At 45.2% G+C, this 27,348-nt stretch overlaps 1 protein-coding gene across 1 annotated transcript in view; it reads right to left on the reverse strand.

Annotated features, from left to right (window-relative positions):
- SPAG16 (sperm associated antigen 16) overlaps positions 1-27,348 on the reverse strand; it is an 826,137-nt gene that overhangs the window by 175,985 nt on the left and 622,804 nt on the right. Inside the window, exon 14 of the mRNA XM_088475190.1 lies at positions 7,140-7,205. Within this exon, the coding sequence (XP_088331316.1) occupies positions 7,140-7,205 (66 nt within the window). The remainder of the gene's footprint in view (positions 1-7,139; positions 7,206-27,348) is intronic.

Genomic DNA, 27,348 nt, shown 5'->3' on the forward strand with positions numbered 1-27,348 from the left:
TGAAGAGCATCAATATCAGAATCAATATTTTCAACATGCAAAATATCATTATTAAGTAAACACAAATAGCACTATTTATTTTTGGACAAGACATTTGGGATTAAATCGGAATCTAACAAACAATATTTATTAAGTAACTAGACAGGACTGAGCAACACAGAACACTGTTTATGGCTCCTCAGAAATGTATGTTTATCGGATGATGAACGAACATCAAGGACTTTGACGGGTCTGCGCCTTGCTCGCAGACTCCCCCAAGCCGCAGCAAGACTAACATGCTCCGGCGTTTGGGGGGTCGGAGTAGGGGCGTGTCTGGTCACCGGAAACAGGGAAGTATCGCCCCCATCTTACAGGAGGGACGAGGCCAGGGCCTGCGTCGGTGGACGCAGATTTCCTGGCCTCTCAAGTGATCAGCACCCGGTCAGGCTACGGGAAGCTTCAGCTCCTGCAGCCTAAATAAAGGAGTAACCATTGCGGCCATCGGCGATTCTAGTCTGTGACGTCGGTCGCAGTGCTGGGATTGCAAATGTACCATGGAGGTGTCTGACATCTTCTTCTGCATTTGCTTGTGTGCAGCTCTGCAAATCCATCCATTTCTGAATCAGGCCCTTTATATGCAGACCCAAAACCATATATTGATGTGTCCACATACATCTATCCTCCATGTGCTACAAATAACGCGGGAGCTCTGTGTGACTTGGTAGCGCCGAGCGTCTTTCATGAGACTTTTTACCTTCGACAGCATCTTATTCACACAGCGATGTGACTAGATAGCACAAGCAGCTTCAGCTGATTAAAATGATATGCAGCATGCCTAATTCGGACTAAAGGTTTTCATTGGTGCGGCGTGTGTATCGGGCGCAGAAATGTTAAAGATAACCATTCGAAATACAACGAAGTAGAATGAAGTGAAGATGAAAATCAAAGATCTAGTAACCTGCAATACCCAAAATGTAATTTACCTAGTTGAACCATACTTGCCTACTTTTTTTCTCTTCCCGAGAGAAGCCCGGGTAAGAGAAGCAGGAGGGTGACGAGGGGGGGGGTGCCTGATGATTTGCGTCAGTAAGCCCCACCCCTCACAGTAAATTGCCGCGATTGGCTCGGATTTAAATAGGGGATGGGGTCAAATGATGCGATTCATGAAGAATCGTGTCATTAAGCCCGCCCCCTACACGGAGACCCCCGCCCCTTACAAGGAGACCCGAGATCGCCGGAAATGCTCCCCATTCTGCCCACTTCCTAGTGAAGTGAAGGCTAGGAGAAATGCCTACCCTTCCAGGGCGCGGGGGCTTACCCGAAAAATTGGGAGCCTCCAGCAAATTCCGGGAGGGTAGGCATGTATGAGTTGAATGCTCATGTGGCCTTGTTTAAAATTGGGTGGACAACTAGACCACTAAAAACAAGAATCTCAGAGCACTTGAGGAACATCAAGAAAGGCCTCCAGACGCACCATTTATCCGATCATTTTAGAACGGAACACAAATATTCCACCACACAAATTCGTAGATTCGTGTGCATTAAACACATAAAAACTTCTTGGAGGGACCAAAATATAGAAAGGTACCTGGTGAATGCAGAAATGTAGGATAATTTTCAACTTGAAAACCCTAAATTCAAAGGGATATCAAGATTTCAAATTCTTGTGACGTCTCCACCTCCCCCTCTATAATCTAGTTTCTTGTCTAGACTCATTTAGATTATATATCCGGTTAAGTATTTTTTACTATTTTTATAAACTTACCATATCATTCTCTTATATATTATATGTGTTTTAATGTGTTTTACCATTTACGTTACTTTAGTATTGGAATATGGATAAACTGTGTTATGCATGATATATGTATTATAGAACATCTTATAAATTCTGGTATTTATAAGCCATATACTGTATGTATCTCTCTCTATTATTCTTTACACTATGGGCCTGATTCAGAGTTGGAAATAGAGAGAGAGCTAGCACTTAACTGTGTACCTGGGCAAACCATGTTGCAATGCAAGGGGTGTAAATAATTTTTTTTTTTTTTTGCATGTAGTGTAAATACTGGCTGCTTTTACATGTAGCCCACAAACACTGCACAGCTTTATTGTTACACTGCACTTTAGATGTCAGTTTGGACACCTCCCTCCCAAATCTAAATCTCTCTGCACATTATAAATCTGCCCCACCTGCAGTGCAGCATGGTTTCACCAGATGATCAGTTGAGAGAGATATCTCGCTCTATTCCCAAGTCTGAATCCATATATCTGCAGATTGCACTGACTAGAAATGTTGTCAATTTTAGAAAAAGCTATTATTAACCTTTACTACTATGGAAATCGTACTGAATGAATAATAACTACAAACAGAACATGGGAAAACTGTCACCTCTTCTAGCATGATTTCCGATCTATACGGGGCATCTATGTGAGGATCCCTTCGGGAGATCTAGAAAACTACATTTCCCCGACACCCCCGCAAAGTCTACAGCCTCTCACCTGGACGGCATGAAGAGATACAACGCAGCATATTCCCTGATATATGCTTGGAAGTGCTACACAAAATGAACAAGATAGAGGGATGTTTTCCGAAGACCGGAAATGACGCTACATTGGGTAGTTCACTGGCCCATATTTAAACGGAAGTAGCTAGATCCCCTTCCGTTGATTGACCCTGACGTCATCAGCTAGTGTCCAACGTCATTCCCTACCATCCAAGTGGGTATAGAAGGGGAATATAATCATGTGGCGATCGTAGCGAGCCACCGAGCCCGAAGCGTGGCGCGCAAAGCGAGCCCGCGAGGGGCCAACTTTCTTTTTTTGCTGCACTGTGTGGGCAGGAAACTGCACTTGTGCCCTCAGTTCACGTAACTTCCAGGTACAGTATCTGAAGGGGAACTATACCTTTCCCTATTTAAACCAGACGTTATCATGAACACCTCCACACCTTGATAAACAGAATTAGTTCTCGAAACGCGTTGGTTCAGGAGGTCTACCCAGGAGGAAAGATTCAGCACTGTGATCTAGATTTGAGGTATGCGCTTTTTTTCCATCAAATTGGGCTCTCTAAGGGTCGGGACCTACCTTTTTGCCTCTTTTGCACATGTCTCTTTTCTACATCAGTGGAAATCCCTAACTTATGCCTGTTGTTGCATTTTTATGAATTTTGAATATTTTACCTAGCTATTTATTTTATAGAATTTTTTTATGGATTTCAACCCATGAAATATGTATTTGGGCTATTGTAATAATAAATGAAGTTTTTTACCTACATGAAATTGGCTTCTGTGATGCTGCGAGATTGACCCAGATACGTTTGCCAACACCTTGTGGAGTGTGAGTACTGGTACGCATTTACACCACTCTTTTCTGCTAGTCCTGACATCTATTCTGTTTATGGTTTTTTCTTACTCTTTTTCCGTGTAAGTCAGGTGTGTCTCTCAGTTACCTTTGATTATTCGGTGGGACACATTTTGAGATCACACGTAAAGATACCTTTACAAGCGGAAACTTGCACCTTTGCATGTAAGTTAGGTGTGTTTTCCAGAATAAAATAAGGTTAAACCAAACCTTATAGAGTATCAGACCATTCCATGTGATACACCCATAGAATTTATGTATAGATTTTTTCGTTTCTGACTCATATGTAAAGATGTTTTAGAGAATACTACACAATTTTTGTATCATTTGTATCCCCATGTATATATATAAAAATCTTGGTCCACTGAATACAAAGAAAAGTGCAGTACAGAACATTTATGGTACAAAAGAAAAATACGAGCTAATACATCCAAATATAAGTATTTTGCTATATACTCCCTGGGACAGGTACGTGGAGGTGTAAATGATGTGGGACAGATATGTAGAGAGGTGTAAATGATGTGGGACAGGTATATGGAGGTGTAAATGATTTGGGACAGGTATGTAGAGAGGTGTAAATGATGTGGGACAGGTATATGGAGGTGTAAATGATTTGGGACAGGTATGTGGAGGTGTAAATGATGGGGGACAGGTACGTGGAGGTGTAAATTATGTGGGACAGGTATGTGGAGGTGTAAATGATGGGGGACAGGTACGTGGAGGTGTAAATGATGTGGGATAGGTATGTGGAGGTGTATATGATTTGGGACAGGTATGTGGAGGTGTAAATGATGTGGGACAGGTATGTAGAGAGGTGTAAATGATGTAGGACAGGTATGTGGAGGTGTAAATGATGTGGGACAGGTATATGGAGGTGTAAATGATTTGGGACAGGTATGTGGAGGTGTAAATGATGGGGGACAGGTACGTGGAGGTGTAAATTATGTGGGACAGGTATGTGGAGGTGTAAATGATGGGGGACAGGTACGTGGAGGTGTAAATTATGTGGGACAGGTATGTGGAGGTGTATATGATTTGGGACAGGTATGTGGAGGTGTAAATGATGTGGGACAGGTATGTGGAGGTGTAAATGATTTGGGACAGGTATGTGGAGGTGTAAATGATGTGGGACAGGTATGTGGAGTTGTAAATTATGTGGGACAGATATGTGGAGATATAAATGATGTGGGACAGGTATGTAGAGGTGTAAGTGATGTGGGACAGGTATATTGAGGTGCAAATGATGTGGGACAGGTATGAGGAAGTGTAAATGATATGGGACAGGTATGTGGAGGTGTAAATGATGTGGGACAGGTATGTGGAGGTGTAATTGATGTGGGACATGTATGTGGAGGTGTAAATAATGGGGGACAGGTATGTGGAGGTGTAATTTATGTGGGACAGGTATGTGGAGGTGTAAATGATGTAGGACAGGTATGTAGAGGTGTAAATGATGTGGGACAGGTATGTAGGGGTGTAATTTATGTGGGACAGGTATGTGGAGGTGTAAATGATGTGGGACAGGTATGTGGAGGTGTAAATAATGGGGGACAGGTATGTGGAGATGTAATTTATGTGGGACAAGTATGTGGAGGTGTAAATGATGTAGAACAGGTATGTGGAGGTGTAATTTATGTGGGACAGGTATGTGGAGGTGTAAATGATGTAGGATAGGGATGTGGAGGTGTAAATGATGTAAGACAGGGATGTGGAGGTGTAAATGATGGGGGACAGGTATGTGGAGGTGTAATTTATGTGGGACAGGTATGTGGAGGTGTAAATGATGTAGGACAGGTATGTAGAGGTGTAAATGATGTGGGACAGGTATGTAGGGGTGTAATTTATGTGGGACAGGTATGTGGAGGTGTAAATGATGTGGGACAGGTATGTGGAGGTGTAAATAATGGGGGACAGGTATGTGGAGATGTAATTTATGTGGGACAAGTATGTGGAGGTGTAAATGATGTAGAACAGGTATGTGGAGGTGTAATTTATGTGGGACAGGTATGTGGAGGTGTAAATGATGTAGGATAGGGATGTGGAGGTGTAAATGATGTAGGACAGGGATGTGGAGGTGTAAATGATGGGGGACAGGTATGTGGAGGTGTAATTTATGTGGGACAGGTGTGTGGAGGTGTAAATGATGTGGGACAGGTACGTGGAGGTGTAAATTATGTGGGACAGGTATGTGGAAGTATAAATGATGTGGGACAGGTATGTGGAAGTGTAATGATGTGGGACAGGTATGTGGAGGTGTAAATGATGTGGGACAGGTATGTGGAGGTGTAAATTATGTGGGACAAGTATGTGGAAGTGTAAATGATGGGGGACAGGTACGTGGAGGTGTAAATGATGTGGGACAGGTACATGGAGGTGTAAATGATGTGGGACAGGTATGTGGAGGTGTAAATAATGGGGGACAGGTATGTGGAGGTGTAAATGATATGGAACAGGTATGTGGAGATGTAATTTATGTGGGACAGGTATGTGGAGGTGTAATTTATGTGGGACAGGTATGTGGAAGTATAAATGATGTGGGAGAGGTATGTGGAAGTGTAATGATGTGGGACACGTATGTAGAGGTGTAAATTATGTGGGACACGTATGTAGAGGTGTAAATGATGTGGGACAGGTTTGTGGAAGTTTTTACAAACTTGTATTAAAACACTGAAAAATAACTTACATACATTTTTCTGTACCCCAAAATGCTTTACTTTGCATAAAAACACTTACTTGCTATCATTTTTCAACCATTATTAAAAAGTGAAAAAATCAGATATTTCACACCTTTTAACAACCTCCAGTACTTTCCGTATGGCTACTAACTATCAGCCTTGTATATGGTCCTGCTATCTGAGCTGTCACTTTTTTGTGCTCCAGGATTTATTTCCCACTTTTTTAATTCACTTCTCCCATATCACATTTTGTACAAAAGTTACGCATCCTCACCGCAAATCCTGCCAATTGGATCTTGGACTTCTCGGGTGCGCGCATTCACGCGATGTGTGCGAGTTTAATTATACTCACTCTATTTCAAACTCGCTCCTTATTGAATTGAGCCCCATATGTCTCAAGGGAATCAGAATGTAATGCCGTCTGTCGAGATGCCTCCTGTCACAATACCGACAGCGGCATGCAGGTGGTTGGGATCCCGACAAGGGTTGGATAAGTATACTTACCCTCCCCCCTTCTCCCCCTAACCCTCCCTTCTTGTAGTCTAACCCTAACCCTCCCCATTAGTGCCTAAACCTAACCTTCCTCCCTTAGTGCCTAACCCTAACCAACCCCAGGGGTGCCTATCTTCACCCCCTAGCGCGTCTTTCTGTGTTCCGGTGTCGGGATTAAGATCGGCATCGCTGTTTCAATGCCTGTCTTAAATCTCTTCTCAGGCTTCAGCCGTCGGGAATTAGACCGCAGCCGCCGGTCTCATCACTTCATCCCGTCGTAAGTGAGTTTGAAAATCTAGCCATTTGGTCTCTCATCTTTACTACAACAAACATGACTGCGGTTGGTTTTGTGCTTTTTGCAACAATGTTGCTTCATAGAACCTGTTAATGTTAACTAAAATAAAAATTGTCAAAGGATATAATAAGTTATAGTTTGTTAGGCATGCACAGTGTTTTATTTTCTTTTTTCAGCCAATCAGCTGGGTTATGGAAGCCTCCAATGGTCTACAGAATGCAACCATAAAATCGACACCACAATTAGTGACTAGGTTTAGATTAGGATTAGGCTGTGGGGTGGCCACAGAACCACGATGCAGATTATCTTATTTTTGTGTGGAGACCGGTGACACTTACCTTCATGTTAAAGGTGGCGTAATTGCAGGAGTGGAGGTGTCCATAGAAAGTCTGAGCACACACGCCCTGAAACAACAAAAATCATTTAATCAGTAATAATAAAACCAGTTCAAGGAAATATTACTATTCTAATTTTATAATTAGAGCATGATGTGTCAAAGCTACATTACAGCAGACAGGTCCTCTACAGGGTAAGATAATTGTGAGATTGCATATGTTGTTAAACCAGGTAACCTTGTTATAGTGCGGTTTTCTCTTGACTGTCCCAGCGCTAGCTTAAACTCAATATGTCCAAAACAGAACTTGTAAAGAATCCCCAGATCCCCGTTCCTGCAATTCTCTGTTGTTAATACGACTGTACGCTCTCCCCTGTTACTCAAGTCGATTGTCTGGTTGCCAACCACGATTCCTCAACCGCCTTCACTCCTCAAACTCTCTCCCAGTCCTGCCACTTCCATCTTTGCAACATCTCCAGGATCAGACCGTTCCTTACCTAAAACACAATCAAAACACATCCACTGCATCATTTTCTCTCACCTCAACTACTGCCATCTCCTCCTCTCTGGCCTCTCTCTTACCTGTCTCTCCCAACTTCAATCCGTCCGCAATGCGGCTGCTTGTCTGATTTTCCTCTCTGGTCAGTCTGCTTCTGACTGCCCTCTCTGCTGGTTGCTACACTGGCTTCATGACCAATACAAATTCCAGGTCCACCTCCTGAACTCTAAAGTCCTCAGCTACTCCCCTACCCCATACAGTACATCTTCTCCATCCTCTTTTCCATCCACACTCCCTACTCCTTGCTCTGCCAATGACCCCTGCTTCATATCCCCATTGATTAACTCTTCACACTCCCAACTCCATGCTGTTCCCCATATACAGATCTCTCTCCCAGTCTCCAAGACTTCAAATGCTCCCCTAAAACCACACAAAATCCTACCAGTCTTCCTTCAAACTCAGGCTCCTCTGGCACCAACCACAGCTACTCAACCTTGGCATCACCCTCTTCTGTGCCAGGTGCTTCCATTTAACATGTGCAAATTGGCTCTACCGTGCGCAATCCGACGTGAACAGTCTGGACCCTGTCTGATTTCTCTAATTCAGTTTGACTTTTTTAATCGAGCAACATGACATAGACCTGCGCTACGTGTCTCTATTCTATAGCTCAGAAAGTATATCACATATATTGAATGTGTCTTGCTGCTCTGTGGATGCCACTGTTAAGGTGTGCAGCCACTACACGAGAGTGGAACGACTGTACGATTACAACATTGTGATCGTTCAATCGTTCACCATCCTGTGCAGTGGATAATGTGCCCACACTAAACGATATGTCGCTCAGTGCAGGCACCCTCCCTCATCCCCGAGCATGCACAACCTATCGATATCGACAGGTTGGCTTGCATGACCAGACGATGATAAATGCCGACAACGACCAGCGCGAACGCGCATCGTTGGTCGTTGCCAGCATATTACTGCATGATTAATGAATGATAACAATGTCTAGTGGATACGCGCCATTAGAGATGTGCGGGTTCGGTTCCCAGAGAACCGACAACAACCGAATATAGGGGTTCTGAGTCGAACCGAGTCCCAGCTCGGTTTCACGGTCAGCTCAGGACTCGTTTTTAAAAGCCAAACTCAGATTTTGGATTGCATGTAAACAGGTCCAAATTACATGATTTTAGCTGGTTTCTTTTATAAAAATAAATAAATACAGATCCAAAACCATTACACGGGGGCACACTTGCCGACTTCTAGCTCCCTCCTTCCGGGAGGGAGCTGTCGGGCGTCCTCAGCAGGGGGGCGTGCCACATCAAAAGGGGGCGTGGCCCAGAAAATGACTCTACAATGGGGGCGGAGCATGGGCGTGACAGCGCGATCGCGTCATCGCGGCCCCGCCCCCTCTTCACAATGCCGAGATAAATGGCATTGTGAAGCAGGGGGCGGGGCCACGATGACGCGATTCAGCGCGAATCGCGTCACCGGCCCCCCCGCTGCCGGGGATTATACTGTAGTCGCGGGGGGGGGTAGATAGATCGCCGGGGACCGGGAGGCTTGCCTACCTTTCCGGGAGGCCGGGAGCGGCACCCGATTTTCGGGAGGCTCCCGACCAAATCGGGAGGGTAGGCAAGTATGCACGGGGGTCCGCATACATCTCTAGTTACTGTGTTAACACCAATGTGCACTAGAGCAGACTTTCTCATGTGACACGCTTATATTGAGAATGTTATTTCCGAATGGACTATTATATTTTTATATTGAGATCATTTACACTTTACATGTTTTTACATGATTGACATTTTATTTACATCATCTGAAACAGTCCTAGGTTTCATTGTCTAGCTTGGACTGTTCTAAGCTTGTAATGTATACAGTGTACTATTTACACGTCTCACCAGGACTGCTGGGAAATTCCCTTTCAAAGTTCCACAAGAGACCACATCAAATCTAAGTAACCAGCATAACTCCTGAATAAATCTTTCATGAACAAAGGTAAGTGGGGGGAAGAAAAGCCCTTTCTTTCCTTTCAGATATTGTACTTTCAAGATAAAAGTGAATTCTCTCTCTGTAGTGGAGGCACTTGGAAATTCTATCTTTAACAATGTAATAATCATTTCACCATGGGCAAGGTTTAAGGAGAGGGCAGAGGAGCCATGCATTTCTTAATGGTAAATCCCAGTTTATATCTGGCAGGCATGGTTTCAAATCCAGAAAACAGACATGACTCGGGAGATAAGAGATATATCATGTTTGATGATGGTAAACCAAAGGACGACTAAACAGAGGCACATTCTGGATGGCAGAGCAAATATTATCTTTGAAATGTAAAATTCAAACCAGAGACATTGATTTATTTGAAAAAAATATCATAACAAATTGGTTAGTGCTAAATACTGTGACCATGTATTATCCGATTTTTCATCTATCATAGTTTAGATATGAACTGCATTTATAGGTATTTAATTGTAGGGTACAATTGTTGTTGAGTTATTTGAAGTATAAAGGGAAAATATTATATTTTCGGAGCTTGATTAATTCTGTCCCCATACTAGTGTATGAGGAGAGCGGGCCATTCCGGGAGAGGAAGGTAAACAGGAGATATCTGTGATACTAGTGTATGGGGACAGCGGGCCATTCCGGGAGAGGAAGGTAAGCAGGAGATATCTGTGATACTAGTGTATGAGGACAGCGGGCCATTCCGGGAGAGGAAGGTAAGCAGGAGATATCTGTGATACTAGTGTAAGGGGCGAGCGGGCCATTCCGGGAGAGAAAGGTAAACAGGAGATATCTGTGATACTAGTGTATGGGGACAGCGGGCCATTCCGGGAGAGGAAGGTAAGCAGGAGATATCTGTGATACTAGTGTATGGGGACAGCGGGCCATTCCGCAAGAGGAAGGTAAGCAGGAGATATCTGTGATACTAGTCTATGGGGACAGCGGGCCATTCCGGGAGAGAAAGGTAAGCAGGAGATATCTATGATACTAGTGTATGGGGACAGCGGGCCATTCCAGGAGGGAAAGGTAAGCAGGAGATATCTGTGATACTAGTGTATGGGGACAGCGGGCCATTCCGGGAGAGATAGGTAAGCAGGAGATATCTGTGATACTAGTGTATGTGGACAGCAGGCCATTCCGGGAGAGGAAGGTAAGCAGGAGATATCTGTGATACTAGTGTAAGGGGCGAGCGGGCCATTCCGGGAGAGAAAGGTAAGCAGGAGAAATCTGTGATACTAGTCTATGGGGACAGCGGGCCATTCCGGGAGAGAAAGTTAAGCAGGAGATATCTGGGATACTAGTATATGGGGACAGCGGGCCATTCCGGGAGAGGAAGGTAAGCAGGAGATTTCTGTGATACTAGTGTATGGGACAGCGGGCCATTGCGGGAGAGAAAGGTAAGCAGGAGATATCTATGATACTAGTGTATGGGGACAGCGGGCCATTCCGGGAGAGGAAGGTAAGTAGGAGATATCTGTGATACTAGTGTATGGGGACAGCCGGCCATTCCAGGAGGGAAAGGTAAGCAGGAGATCTCTGTGATACTAGTCTATGGGGACAGCGGGCCATTCCGCAAGAGGAAGGTAAGCAGGAGATTTCTGTGATACTAGAGTATGGGACAGCGGGCCATTGCGGGAGAGAAAGGTAAGCAGGAGATATCTGTGATACTACTGTATGGGGACAGCGGGCCATTCCGGGAGAGGAAGGTAAGCAGGAGATATCTGTGATACTAGTGTATGGGGACAGCGGGCCATTCCGCAAGAGGAAGGTAAGCAGGAGATATCTGTGATACTAGTCTATGGGGACAGCGGGCCATTCTGCAAGAGGAAGGTAAGCAGGAGATATCTGTGATACTAGTCTATGGGGACAGCGGGCCATTCCGGGAGAGAAAGTTAAGCAGGAGATTTCTGTGATACTAGTGTATGGGACAGCGGGACATTGCGGGAGAGAAAGGTAAGCAGGAGATATCTATGATACTAGTGTATGGGGACAGCGGGCCATTCCGGGAGAGGAAGGTAAGTAGGAGATATCTGTGATACTAGTGTATGGGGACAGCGGGCCATTCCAGGAGGGAAAGGTAAGCAGGAGATATCTGTGATACTAGTGTATGGGGACAGCAGGCCATTCCGGGAGAGGAAGGTAAGCAGGAGATATCTGTGATACTAGTGTAAGGGGCGAGCGGGCCATTCCGGGAGAGAAAGGTAAGCAGGAGATATCTGTGATACTAGTCTATGGGGACAGCGGGCCATTCCGGGAGAGAAAGTTAAGCAGGAGATATCTGTGATACTAGTGTATGGGGACAGCGGGCCATTCCGGGAGAGGAAGGTAAGCAGGAGATTTCTGTGATACTAGTGTATGGGACAGCGGGCCATTGCGGGAGAGAAAGGTAAGCAGCAGATATCTATGATACTAGTGTATGGGGACAGCGGGCCATTCCGGGAGAGGAAGGTAAGTAGGAGATATCTGTGATACTAGTGTATGGGGACAGCCGGCCAATCCAGGAGGGAAAGGTAAGCAGGAGATCTCTGTGATACTAGTCTATGGGGACAGCGGGCCATTCCGCAAGAGGAAGGTAAGCAGGAGATTTCTGTGATACTAGTGTATGGGACAGCGGGCCATTGCGGGAGAGAAAGGTAAGCAGGAGATATCTGTGATACTAGTGTATGGGGACAGCGGGCCATTCCGGGAGAGGAAGGTAAGCAGGAGATATCTGTGATACTAGTGTATGGGGACAGCGGGCCATTCCGCAAGAGGAAGGTAAGCAGGAGATATCTGTGATACTAGTCTATGGGGACAGCGGGCCATTCCGCAAGAGGAAGGTAAGCTGGAGATATCTGTGATACTAGTCTATGGGGACAGCGGGCCATTCCGGGAGAGAAAGTAAAGCAGGAGATTTCTGTGATACTAGTGTATGGGACAGCGGGCCATTGCGGGAGAGAAAGGTAAGCAGGAGATATCTATGATACTAGTGTATGGGGACAGCGGGCCATTCCGGGAGAGGAAGGTAAGTAGGAGATATCTGTGATACTAGTGTATGGGGACAGCGGGCCATTCCAGGAGGGAAAGGTAAGCAGGAGATATCTGTGATACTAGTGTATGGGGACAGCGGGCCATTCCGGGAGAGGAAGGTAAGCAGGAGATATCTGTGATACTAGTGTATGGGGACAGCGGGCCATTCCGGGAGAGATATGTAAGCAGGAGATATCTGTGATACTAGTGTATGTGGACAGCAGGCCATTCCGGGAGAGGAAGGTAAGCAGGAGATATCTGTGATACTAGTGTAAGGGGCGAGCGGGCCATTCCGGGAGAGAAAGGAAAGCAGGAGATATCTGTGATACTAGTCTATGGGGACAGCGGGCCATTCTGGGAGAGAAAGTTAAGCAGGAGATATCTGTGATACTAGTGTATGGGGACAGCGGGCCATTCCGGGAGAGGAAGGTAAGCAGGAGATTTCTGTGATACTAGTGTATGGGACAGCGGGCCATTGCGGGAGAGAAAGGTAAGCCGGAGATATCTATGATACTAGTGTATGGGGACAGCGGGCCATTCCGGGAGAGGAAGGTAAGCAGGAGATATCTGTGATACTAGTGTATGGGGACAGCCGGCCATTCCAGGAGGGAAAGGTAAGCAGGAGATCTCTGTGATACTAGTGTATGGGGACAGCGGGCCATTCCGGGAAAGAAAGGTAAGCAGGAGATATCTGTGATACTAGTGTATGGGGACAGCGGGCCATTCCGGGAGAGGAAGGTAAGTAGGAGATATCTGTGATACTAGTGCATGGGGACAGCGGGCCATTCCGGGAGAGAAAGGTAAGCAGGAGATATCTGTGATACTAGTGTATGGGGACAGCGGGCCATTCCGGGAGAGAAAGGTAAGCAGGAGATATCTGTGATACTAGTGTATGGGGACAGCGGGCCATTCCGGGAGAGAAAGGTAAGCAGGAGATATCTGTGATACTAGTGTATGGGGACAGCGGGCCATTCCGGGAGAGGAAGGTAAGCAGGAGATATCTGTGATACTAGTGTATGGGGACAGCGGGCCATTCCGGGAGAGAAAGATAAGCAGGAGATATCTGTGATACTAGTGTATGGGGACAGCAGGCCATTCCTGCAAAAGAAAGGTAAGTAGGAGATATCTGTGATACTAGTTTATGGGGACAGCGGGGCATTCAGCAACCGAAAGGTAAGCAGTAGATATCAGTGATACTAGTGTATGAGGATAGCGGGCCATTCAGCAAAAGGAAGGTAAGCTGGAGATATCTGTGATACTAGTGTATGAGGACAGCAGGCCATTCCGGGAGAGGAAGGTAAGCAGGAGATATCTGTGATACTTGTGTATGGGGACAGCAGGCCATTCCGGGAGAAAAAGGTAAGCAGGAGATATCTGTGACACTAGTGTATGGGGACAGCAGGCCACTCCGGGAGAGAAAGGTAAGCAAGAGATATCTGTGATACTAGTGTATGGGGACAGCGGGCCATTCAGCAAAAGGTAGGTAAGTAGGAGATATCTGTGATACTAGTGTATGGGGACAGCGGATCATTCTGCAAAAGAAAGGTAAGCTGGAGATATCTGTGATACTAGTGTATGGGGACAGCGGGCCACTCCGCAAAAGGAAGGGAAGCTGGAGATATCTGTGATACTAGTGTATGGGGACAGTGGACCATTCCACAAGAGGAAGGTAAGCAGGAGATATCTGTGATACTAGTGTATGGGGACAGTGGGCCATTCCACAAAAGGAAAGTAAGCTGGAGATATCTGTGATACTAGTGTATGGGGACAGTGGACCATTCCACAAGAGGAAGGTAAGTAGGAGACATCTGTGATACTAGTGTATGGGGACAGCAGGCCATTCCACAAGAGGAAGGTAAGCAGGAGATATCTGTGATACTAGTGTATGGGGACAGCGGGCCATTCCGCAAAAGGAAGGTAAGCTGGAGATATCTGTGATACTAGTGTATGGGGACAGTGGACCATTCCGCAAAAGGAAGGTAAGCTGGAGTTATCTGTGATACTAGTGTATGGGGACAGCAGGCCAGTCCACAAGAGGAAGGTAAGTAGGAGATATCTGTGATACTAGTGTATGGGGACAGCAGGCCATTCCACAAGAGGAAGGTAAGTAGGAGATATCTGTGATACTAGTGTATGGGGACAGCAGGCCATTCCTGGAGAAAAAGGTAAGCAGGAGATATCTGTGATACTAGTGTATGGGGACAGCAGGCCATTCTGGGAGAAAAAGGTAAGCAGGAGATATCTTTGATACTAGTGTATGGGGACAGCAGGCCATTCTTGGAGAGAAAGGTAAGCAGGAGATATCTGTGATACTAGTGTATGGGGACAGCAGGCCATTCTGGGAGAGAAAGGTAAGCAGGAGATATCTGTGATACTAGTGTATGGGGACAGCGGGCCATTCAGCAAAAGGTAGGTAAGTAGGAGATATCTGTGATACTAGTGTATGGGGACAGCGGGTCATTCAGCAAAAGGAAGGTAAGCAGTAGATATCTGTGATACTAGTGTATGGGGACAGCGGACCATTCTGCAAAAGGAAGGTAAGCTGGAGATATCTGTGATACTAGTGTATGGGGACAGCGGGCCACTCCGCAAAAGGAAGGGAAGCTGGAGATATCTGTGATACTATTGTATGGGGACAGTGGACCATTCCACAAGAGGAAGGTAAGCAGGAGATATCTGTGATACTAGTGTATGGGGACAGCAGGCCATTCCACAAGAGGAAGGTAAGCTGGAGATATCTGTGATACTAGTGTATGGGGATAGTGGGCCATTCCACAAAAGGAAGGTAAGCTGGAGATATCTGTGATACTAGTGTATGGGGACAGAGGACCATTCCGCAAAAGGAAAGTAAGTAGGAGATATCTGTGATACTAGTGTATGGGGACAGACGGCCATTCCACAAGAGGAAAGTAAGTAGGAGATATCTGTGATACTAGTTTATGAGGACAGTGGGCCATTCCACAAAAGGAATGTAAGTAGGAGATATCTGTGATACTAGTGTATGGGGACAGCGGGCCATTCCACAAAAGGAAGGTAAGTAGGAGATATCTGTGATATCTCCTGCTTTACCTTCTTGATGAATGGCCCGAATACTTAATTTTTATGGGATCTAATTCTTGCGGGAAAAGATGGTAGATTTACGAAGCCTTGGAGAGAGATAAAGTGGAGAGAGATAAAGTACCAACCAATCAGTTCCTAACTGTCATGTTACAGGCTGTGTTTGAAAAATGAGAGTTAGGAGCTGATTGGTTAGTTTTTGGTATCTATACTTTATCTCTCCCCAAGGCTTGGTACACCTACCCCACAAAATGAACAAAAAGCTATTATTTACGCTGCAATACAAAGGATAGCTCTGGTACTTTGGAACAAGTGCCCTAACCTTTGAGGCTATCAATGCTTTCTTTTTTTTATCTTATAAATGTACTGATATAAAAATAGTATTTTAATCTACTGATTCTGGTGGTTCCTGGAAAGAATGACTGCTTTTACATAATTATAACAAGAGATTACCATTCACTAAAATATTTAATCACCAGATGCACATATTCATATATATTCTCTCTATGGGTTCATTTGTGCCAGATCAAGGCAAGCTGCTCTATTTATCAACAGGATCATTCTGGCAGTGAATCAGGATAAATAATCTTCACTGTGATTCGCTGCCAGACTGTCCATATCGGTGAGCTGCGTTCCGCTGCATGGGATATTATAGATATGAGTGGGTGGCGGTTGTTATTATAGAGCCGACAATGTCTAACACTTTGTACACAAAAGCCTTTTATAAGAGGATCACAAGAGAGTTGTGGACTTTGCTGCAGGATATCCAGGTAGTCAGAGCAAATGACAGTGAGCAGAAAGAAGAATGCTGATTACAGGGCAAGGTCAGCGCAAGCAGCCCAGGCGCAAAATCAGAATTCAATCCAAGGTCAGGGACGGGCAGCAGGGTTACTGCAAAAAATAACACAGCAGAGGATCAGGGACAAAAGCAACCAAATATAGTTGGACAGTCTGCACAGTCCCTGTTTAAAGAGCATAAAGACTTAGGGGCAGATTCAATCAGCCGCAGGGTTCTCCCCGTGACTAATTGCCGATCAAAATCCCTGCGGCGCGGGGAATAGCTATTCATTTAAATAGCCTTTTTCCCGCACCGTAAATTCGGGACACGCGCATAAACACATTGATTCCGCGTAAACTGCGGAATCAGTGTGCATTTTCCTCACGGCCGAGGCCGATTTGGTTGTTTTAACGAGGATGAGCTGCGAGGTAAAGTCCGACTACGGCGACTCCCGCACGAAGAAACCCCCAGCATTTGAATTGGTCCGGCGCAGCAATTAGCACTGGGAAAACCCCTCGGCTAGTTGAATCTGCCCCTTAAAGAAAGGCCTAATGAATATGCATATCTGAGACAAAGAATGCGCCATTACAGGCATGCCAGGCACGCAAATTGTGAGCATGCAGATGGCAATAAAGACGGAAGAAAATGCCTCCGGTGGGTGTACAGGTGACTGTAAACATATTAGCCTGGGGAGAGATGCTGGATTTTCCATGGTTGCCCAGTACAATAGTAAGGACAGAACCAGGGAAATCCTCTTATAGACTAACCACGGCAAGTCCACCTTCTGTAGTGCCCTTCACTGTCTAACCAAATGCCCATTCCCACTGCTGACTTTTAAGCCCTACACCTCCAACCACTGCCTGCCTGATACTGACTGTACTAACCACCCAAACACTTCCAAACCCCACCCTACCAAGACTCAAATATAAAACAGCATGTGAAGTAGAATAAACCCTGTACTGAAGCTGTATTAAGGTTGTCAGAACCACTTGCATATCCCTCTGTTGAAAAGGTGAGGCCATTGATGTGTAATCCTAGGCCAGTGACTTGCATGTACTGTATCTAGAACATCTGCACCAAATCAACCTATCGGGGATAAGAACAACCAAGTAAAAATAGTATGTGTGTGCTGACACCGTGCCTCCAACCTATCTCCAGAACAGGCTCAGCTCTCTGTCCACTACATTGCCAGCAGACCCAAGAGATGGTCTGTTTTCCTCCAGCTCTGTCTCCACTACTCTGATTGCCTAATAGCCCACATTGGTGTTCTTCTTGTAGCCAGACTGATCAAAGCTGTAGGTCTCAGGCATCTGGTTCCTCTTTCAAATAACAATCAGTGTTCTGGAACCTTTTTCAGACTCTCCCAATTTTTATTCCTCCCTATGTTTTTAAATTTACAGTTTCATACTTCACGATTTATATGGGCAAATAGACGTCCCTGGATACATTTAAAATTGTTGCAACGTCCTATACATAGTGGAGGGTTGGGTATCCCTGACTTTAAAAGATACTATTTAGCTGCGCAACTTGCTCACTGTGTGCAGTGGTGTAATCCTGATGCTGGGAAGGTCTGGGTCGCTATTGAGGCTGCTGAGTTGGGTCTCTCTATGGTTTCCTCTCTTCTCTGGCTTCCGAGGTCTCACAGACCTAAAAATTTAATTTCTCACCCAATTGTTTCCCGCTCATTATTGATATGGGATTATACTAATAGAAAATTTGGGCTGGCTCCTAGTCCTTCTCCCGTTATTCGGATTTTTCATAACCCTAGCTTCCCTCCAGGCAAAAATAAAACTTTTTTCTCCCCATGAAGAAAGGGGAACATTTTTTACTTAAACGATATCACTAAAGATTCGAGTTTTCCCCAATTTTCTCAGATTCAAGAGACTATTGCTCTTCCCTCTAATACTTTTTTCCAATATTTGCAACTTAGGCATTTCCACTCTAAAATGAAACACCTTTTAACTAATAGACCCCTTTCCAGTTTAGAGGCTTTATGTTTAAGACGTTCCCCAACCAGAGGTTTCATTTCTTCTCTCTATACAATGCTCGTTGAGGGGCTGTATCCGCAACGTGATTCTTATGAAAAGGCCTGGGAGGTAGATTTGGGTACCTCTTTAGATGATGAGGAATGGACGGAGATTTGGGATAATGCAGCCTCTAGCTCAATCTGTGTTAAGATTAAAGAAAATACATACAAGCTACTACAGTATATAGGTGGTATTATGTTCCCTCTCGATTGAGTAAAATGTATCCTGGCACGTCTGACAGGTGTTGGAGAGGTTGTACAGATGAGGACACCTTTCTTCACAAATGGTGGACTTGTTCCAAGATAGTAGTTCTCTGGAAAGAAGTTATTGGCCTGGTATACCGTCTACTCAATATACCTATCCCTTTTGATCTTAAATATATTCTTCTCCCCTTAGACCTCCCTACGCTGACTAGGCACCAAAACAAATTGATGCGCCATATTGTTAATGCAGCGAAATATCAGATAGCTTCGGACGGGAAGAAATTCGATTCTCCCTCCATCCAGTCTATCCTATCTCGCATTTGGTATATTTAGTGTATGGAATATATGACTAGCATTATTAATCATTCTTCTAAATCTTTTGATAAAGTATGGAGCTTGTGGTTAGTCTCTCAATCTGCCCCTTCTCCTTTTACTTTGTAAAAATTATTTTATTTGTACAGTATATGTATGTTTGCAGTGTATATATGCATATATACGTAGTCATTTGTTTATTATTACTCTGATGACCCACCCCAGGGTCTTTCCCCTCTTCTTAATTTTTTTCTCGTTTTTACCTCTTTTCTGTTTTTTCTCTTTTTCTATTCAGCCTATTTTGATGCTGAATACTCTGTATTTTTCTCTCTTTTTTAGGTTTGATTATTTATGTTAAATATAAAAATGGATCACAATTGACAGCTCTTTTTTTGTACTATAAGGTTCAGACCTTGTCTTTTTGACAACTATTTGTATAAGTGGGTCTTTAATTACGTTGGTCTGTGTTAATCAAATGATCCGTCTAATAAAAAGTGTTTAAAATAAAAAAAAATAAAAAAAACAATCAGTGTTCTGGAATATGGGGCCAATGCTGTAGCCAGATTTCACCATTCGGTAGGGCTGACAGCCAAAGGGCCTCTAAAATCTCATCCCGGCTCGTGTGTCATGATGTCCAGATATAACACATAGGGTCCTGGCAAATATGCAGGCTCTGCAGACGAAAGGCCAAAGACAGAAACCAAGAGGAACAAGATGACCAGTGGTGACAGAGGAGGAAATACAAAGAGCAAAAAAAAATAGGCAAAGCGGTATATTTACTAAAGTGCGGGTTTTTAGAAGTGGAGATGTTGCCCATAGCAACCAATCATATTTAGCTATTATCTTCTAGAAGGTGATAGATAAATGATAAGTAGAATCTGATTGGATGCTATGGGTAACAACTCCACTTCTAAAAAACCCCCCAGCACTTTAGTAAATATACCCCAAAAGCTCTATATAGTAAGATGGAAGAAAAAGGTGTGGGTTCCCTTCCCCACTCACAAGGGGAGCTAGCAACTGTCATTTGCCACTACACCATCTCAATTAGCCCAATCACAACACTTTTCAATTAACATAACCCTTCTAATATTTCCAAGCCCCGAGTCCTCTTGATCAACTAAACAACCTCCTCCCCCCCGCCCCCCGCCCCTCCCCTCAACTCTGTTTAGGGAATGCATGGTGATCATCAGCAGACCAGCAAAAGGCACACAAATCCATGGTGCTAGTAATAAAAATCTAAGCATAAACATTTATCAAATCTTTAATAAGATAAAGGAAGAGGGAACGTTTCTGCAATATTTCTGCAAAATTCCTGTAACTAAACTGCGTTTTTCATCCTTTCCAGTCATCTGCTCTCTGCATGCTCCATACTCAGGCTTTGGGTTGTTTAGAGAAACATTGATTTGTACTAAGGAAGGATCTGTAAGCAGCATTTACTTGAAAAGATTAATTAGCTACTAGAGAATTTTCCTAATGGCCTGGAGTTTCTCCTTGGCTGAGAATGGTTGAGGACATAGGACCTGAGTCAGACCTGGTCGCTAAGTTGCGCTTGCTCTAAGCAATTTTCGCCCATCTGCGGATGTGTATAATTCGCAGTGCGTATGCGCAAGCCTGTCTTTGCGATGTGATTATGGTTGCCTGTAAGCCACTATCAGGTCGCTGCTTTGAGTGACAGCTAGTGCCGTTTGTGGGTGGTAACAGGGGAAGGTGCTTGTAAACGGGGGAGTGGTGTTGCAGACGGGATGCAATCGGGAAGTCGGCTGACATTATACAGACAGCCGGCTTCCCGACTGTCATACCCCGGAGAGGGTGAAATGCCCGGCGTCTAGATGTAGACGCCGCTCATTTCACCGATGCCTGGAGACCGGCGCCTGGCATCCCAATCAAAGGGATAGCAGGCGCCGCGAGCGGACAGCCGCGGGGGGGGGGGTTAGGTTTAGGGCTCCCGGGGGGGACTTAGGGTTAGGCACCCCCCCAGGAGGTTAGGTTTAGGCTAGGGGGAGGGAGGGTTAGGGTTAGGCACCCCCGGGGGGAGGTTATGGTTAGGCACCCCCCCGGGGGACTTAGGTTTAGGCACTTAGAGGGGGGATTAGGGTTAGGCACTTGGGGGGGAGGTTAGGGTTAGGCACCCCTAAGGGAGGGTTAGGGGGGTAGGTTAGGTTAGTTAATACTTACCTAGGGACGATCGGGATTTCCAGCGCTGTCGGGCTGCCGCTGCCGGGATCTGTTCCAGTGTCGGGCTGTCACTGGCGGTATTTCATACCGATTCCGTTGCGGATGCAGGCGTGTCAGGCCGCCAAAACACCATTAAAAGGGTGTGCATAATTAGCAAAGTAGCCTCATTGTACACGTCACCTGCATGTATTTCAGCCAGCACTGATCGCAGTGCTTGCGGCGGAGTAAGGATACAGGTGGGATGGTGTAGGTGCGCTACTCAGGAGTGAGGGTGCGAGATGGAGTGGGCTGGTGCTGCGGCTTAAGACACTGGTGGTATCCCCAATATCACCGTGTGGAGTGTAATCAATTTGGCACAATGTTGTGTCTTATTGATAGCGCAACAAAGTATAAGAATGTAAAATTGGATAGAAGTAGTCTTCCAATCTACCACAATGGGAGATTGGAAGATTATTCTATCCGTGTCCCGTTCCAGGCAGCGGACGCACCACGGACAGGGACCCGGCACACAGACTGTACAGACCTCCCCTTTACATCACGGCACATGTTTGTGCCACACCAGCAGCAAACTACCAAATGGCACTACAGGATGAGGTAGGGGGTGCATGCACCCACAGACACTCGCAATACTGCACCATATGCAGCACCCAGTAGCCTCCACTACCAACTTTAAACAACAATGATAGCACCCTATGCAGCATTGCATCAGGACTTTGTTCTACTAGACAAGACATTCCCAAATGAATTGTTACAATTGTCTCTATGTATACATGCATTGTCAGTACTCCAATCAGCTGTATACACTAAAATTGTACTACAATGTCACCAATAATCACACTGTATTGCTTTTTCATATGTCATTTCTTATCCTATTTGATATCCAATTTGATTTGCCATTTTTTTGTTCCATGTTTTTTTATTCCATGTTTTAACTAAGAATAAATTGAGACAACACAACATCATACCAAATTGATTGTGGCGGGGTAAGGCTACCTCAAGGGCTGCAAGCAGCTCCGATGGCTCTCGGTGTTACCGATGAAACCTACAATTCCCGGAGATGACGTGTGTTGCGAGTGGAAAGGGGGCATCTTTATACACTAGCGAGCGCTCAGTGCCGTAGCTCGCTAAGACATAGAGGGCGTCCGTACGCCACGCAGTGCAAGCGCTTAATTTAAATATCCGGCTCCTTTTTGCCAGCGAGCGGCCGCATCTTGCGATCAGGTCTGAATGAGCGCCATAGATTTACATACCATACAGTAGACTAGCATGGTCATGCAGAGAGGAGCAGCCATAGAATACCTATGCGGAATGGCTGGATATTCTCTCTGAATCCTGTGAACACCGTCTCTGATCATTCATACTTGCATTATGCTATGTGAGTGCAGTCTGGACACATTTGATTAAATAAACAATCTGATTCACTTACTGTAAATCTTATACTCTCATACTGTATATGAGCATCTGCCAGCACTTAATTGTCAGAAAGGGTCTTTTGTGATAGACCCCATGGCAAAGTTTTATTTTAATTATTCTATAAGTGACGAGGGAAGACACTTAGATTACAAATGCCGATGGCTATGTTCTTCAAGTGTAATTGTATACGGTATAGAATGATTTACCTGTCTAAAAGTGAAATAATTAAACCTACCTGCAAAGTGACAGCTATGCTATAGTATAACGAGCTTACACTTCTCATGGATGTATAGAGTAGACACTTGATACAGAAATCATTTGTGTTTATTAAAACCAGCCAATTAGACTGTTCTGTAATGTTTGCGAAATCATGTTTTTCATTTTAAAATGTTTAGACTTATGAAGAGGTGGATGAAGGTGTTATGTTACAGTATGTTTAGAAGAAACGGATACATTTAAAGATACATTTTCCACTAAAAACTGACCTAAGAATTGGACATAGCACTTTTATCCCAAAAATATGTCAGTAAATAGACTACCAATGTTTAAATATATTGTTGCTAAGGGCCTATTTCAGCAGGCATGCTAGTGCACTGCTGAATGCGGATTCCCAATGTTTGGGAATCTGCGCAGACGCCAGACCCGTTCTGAACGTGTGCAGAATGGGTCTGCGAGCCCGCATGGAGACTGCAAGCAGACTATCAGTGATTGACAGTCTGCTGGCGTTTGTGGGCGGGGAGGGGGCGGCGATGGCCTCCGTTGGGGGGGAGGGAAGAGGCCAGGATTTCTGTTGGCTGACGAAGATTTCCTGGCCTCTTACTCTAATCTGCGGCAGCCCCATAGGTCTTGCAGCCGGCCGATGGTCAGCAGAGTATCCGATGATACGTTGGACAATGCAGCTCGGATAAGTAATGCACAGTAGGCGTTATGCCTCATGCTGCATTGCCATAATTGCAAGGATCGCAATTGCAAAGCTGCCTGCGTGTATACATCATATATATATATATATATATATATATATAGCCTGCGTGTATAGATCATATCTATAGCCTGCGTGCATACATCATATATCTATAGCCTGCGTGCATACATCATATATCTATAGCCTGCGTGCTGCATACATCATATATCTATAGCCTGCGTGTATACATCATATATCTATAGCCTGTGTGCATACATCATATGTCTATAGTCTGCCTGCATACATCATATATCTATAGCCTGCGTGCAGTTTTGCAATTGCGGCCCTTGCTGAATCAGGCCCTATGATCCCTAGGTCATAACACCTTCATCCATTAAAAAAAAGTAATTTTTCAGCAACATAACAATTCCCGCCTCTTAATTTATTTTGTTCTGGGATGTGCAAGTGCATCCCAGAATCCCTATGAATCTATGTATCTATCAAGGGTACCAGCAGGAGATCTATTGGGCCCTGGTACTAAGGGACTTGACCAAGGGTGTGGAGACATGGCCATGCCCCATTGGGAATACTGGGGGTCCCATTTACACAATGTGCTGCCTGTCGATGGGGGCATGGCTGCTCCTCTGCTGCCCGATCCTGGGCACTTTGTATTTGCTCATGGTACAGGCATTAACAAATGCTAAAGGTAGAAATAAAAAGATTTTTCATAGAATCCTTAATGAAGGCAAAGAAGCAAATAACTGTCAGCAGTAGCGTCGAGGGACTTAATCTGCATAATAATCTTACATTTAAGCCAAATCTGAGGTTTACAGAGCAAGACGGAAGTGTCTGCGGAGTAGCAGGATTTTGAGCTGGACAGTGGCACAGTGGATAGCATTGCATTTACATTTGGAGGCTAAATTACTTGAATATTTTACCAGTGCCCAGCTTTCAGAGATCAGACCTTTGGCATCGTTTTAATGAGAACTTCAGTTGCACCTTACACATTCGCTTATTTTTAGGCTTACTTTACACAATGAAAAACTAAGACAAAATACACAAAATGCTACATTTAATAATGGCAATCCCAATTTCCATTTACTTGCATGATTAATTTAAAGTGGCAATCCCAAGAAAAAACATACAGTAGGCTTGCTTTCTAAAGAAATAAAAATAACTGTAGCAGGCTTTAAGCAAAATGTTAGAATACACTACCATGGCAACCACAGTCACATGGCACATGATGTAGTGAGCAGAGAAGATTTGGAATGCCCCTCTGAACTCTGACTGCACTGTGACATCTTTCATCTCCAGCCTTTGCTATAACACTATACAGTATATCAGAGGTTCCCAAACTCGGCCATTACAGTCCAGATTTTAAGGATATCCAGATGGTTAAATGAAATTGACTGAGGTACTGTACTAACTAAGTCAAGCATATTTTAGCAGAATAAATGAAAGTATAATTCAATAACAGAGGTAGTTCTGAAGTGGCAGCAGGGTAGACGTTTGATATGACATTCATATGGCATTCACACTTATCCACAGGTTGGGTACGGGATGCCAGCGTACGGGATGCCAGTGCTCGAGATCCCGGCAGTCAGAATCCTGATGCCGGCATCCCAACAGGGTTAGGATACCGACACCTGTTGGTAGGTATCCTAACCCTCTCCCTACCCTAACCCTCCCCCCCTAGTGCCTAAACCTAACTACCCCCTCCCCACACCCTAACCCTCCCCCCTTAGTACCTAACCCTCCCCCAGTGCCTAACCCCTAATGCTAACCCTCCCCATCACCCTGCTACTTACCTTGAAGATGTCGGCATTTGGTATGCCGGCACCGGAGTTTGACAGGTGTCAGGATTCCAGCTGTGTCATTTTGAGCACCGGAAGCTCCGTGGTTGGAATTATGACCGCATTCCCTTATCCCTTATCTACCTCTCCCCACACATAGGCATACTTCTATTTTGTAGAGAGATCTGCCAACAGAAGAGAGTAGGCATGCATCCAGGAGCACAGGGGCAAAACCAAACTGTTTGAGTGTGCTCCTACTATTCGGGCGTCTGACCTCCACAGAAGCCAAATTTTGTGCCACTTTCTGTCTGATATCCTTATTATTTTAATCCTAACGATTAAGGCCCTGATTCAGACCCACTCGCGAGCGGCTGTCCGCTCGCAAGTGGGTCGATGGTCTGCACTGCGCATGCGCACGACGGAGGGAGCTCCATCGTGCGCATGCGCGAGACGCGACGAGCGAAGGACTTTCCTGCGCTCGTAGTGTCTGATCAAAGGGGGCGTGCTGTTGATGTTGATTGACAGCACGCCCCCTTTGGTGGGCGTGCCGGGGGCGTGCCTGCCAGACGGAGGCATTCCCAAGGGAACGCCTACCGTCAGAAGCCGGCCCCACTGACATCACTAGTGATGTCAGTGGGAGTGATTTTGGCTCTGATAGAGCCAAAATCACTCCAGGGCTTGTGGCTGGGAAACCCGACCGCAGGGTTTCCCTCGCAAGTCCAATGTTCGCGATGGTCAAGACCATCGCGACCATCTTTTTGCACGCTCGTATATGCTGTGGGTGGTGACCCACAGCTATACGAGCGTCCAGGAGGACGCTCCATTTTAATGGAGGAGGGCCCTGATTCAGAGCGAGCGCTCTGGTCAGAGCGTCCGGCTCTGAATCAGGCCCTATGACCGCATGCTGTTTCATTGCTTAAAAACTATTGCAGACACATAATGCTGGTACGGCATATGATTATCTGTGAAACCAGAGTATGGAGGACTGAATGGGTCCTGTCACGCACATGATGTATGGTGTGTGCTGATTTGGTAAAAGCTTCCCATGTATGAACTCCCAAGAATTGATCACACAAACAGGTTTCCATTTGATTTATCCTTTGCAGTCAAAATGTTGCTCAATGTTGCATAAAGCCTGCTTAAAACAAAGCATGTTTGGCTGCTTTTCAGAGCATAATAACTAATGTGCATTTCATAGCAAGCAGCTCTCCTCTGGGGAAAGGCCAGTAATGGAATTGTTGCCCATATGAGCAAGTGTCTGACTTCAGTGATGGAGTAGATTAGCTGCGATCTAGAGAGATACTGAGTACATTAAAAGCCGGCCTGATGATGGCTAATACGTGTGGTGTTTGTTAAACCTGGAAGCCCCTAAGGTTGCAGGTCAACATATGCTAATAACGTAGACTGGCATCTTCAGTGCAATGGCGGAAGCAGTGTGATTGCACCTATGCTGTAACATCTGTAAGTGAAGCGCTGAGCTGGGGAAGAGGCTGTCCCGCTGTGATCATACTGTAGCAGAGAGCCAGATCAGCCGGCATGTGGTACGGATTGATTGCAAAGGCCGGGGCTTGATTCTGGAAAGGGTTTGTGTAGAGTGAAGCTCCCTGAAGAATTAATTTTTTTTTCTGCCGTCTAATAAATGCAGAGGCCTTTCCGAAAAATAAACTAAAAAAACAGAAACGTGAAATAGATCAGCTGAAGGGATTTTGGGCCTGATTCAGACCCTCTCAAGAGCGCTGAGGACCTCATTCAGAGTCGGTCGTTGCGGCCGCACGGTCGTAAGGTAAAAGGGGCCGGATATGCAAATGAAGCGCTCGCAAGTTGCGTCATTAAGATGGGATCGTTAGCTGGACGAGCGAGGGGAGGATGCGGCCGTAAGACTAAAAATACGCCCCCTTCTCGTTCCCATTACACGTCATCTCCGGGCATTAATCGAGATCATCGGGAACCATCGGAGCTGCTCGTAGACCTTAAGGTTGACCATACCCTCTCTTAAGCACTACGATCAAGTCAGTGTAAAAACCTCCCTTGTCACATGTACCATG

This window comes from Taudactylus pleione, unplaced genomic scaffold (genome assembly GCF_031769625.1).
Source record: "Taudactylus pleione unplaced genomic scaffold, aTauple2 ptg000164l, whole genome shotgun sequence".
Classification (NCBI taxonomy): Eukaryota; Metazoa; Chordata; class Amphibia; order Anura; family Myobatrachidae; genus Taudactylus; species Taudactylus pleione.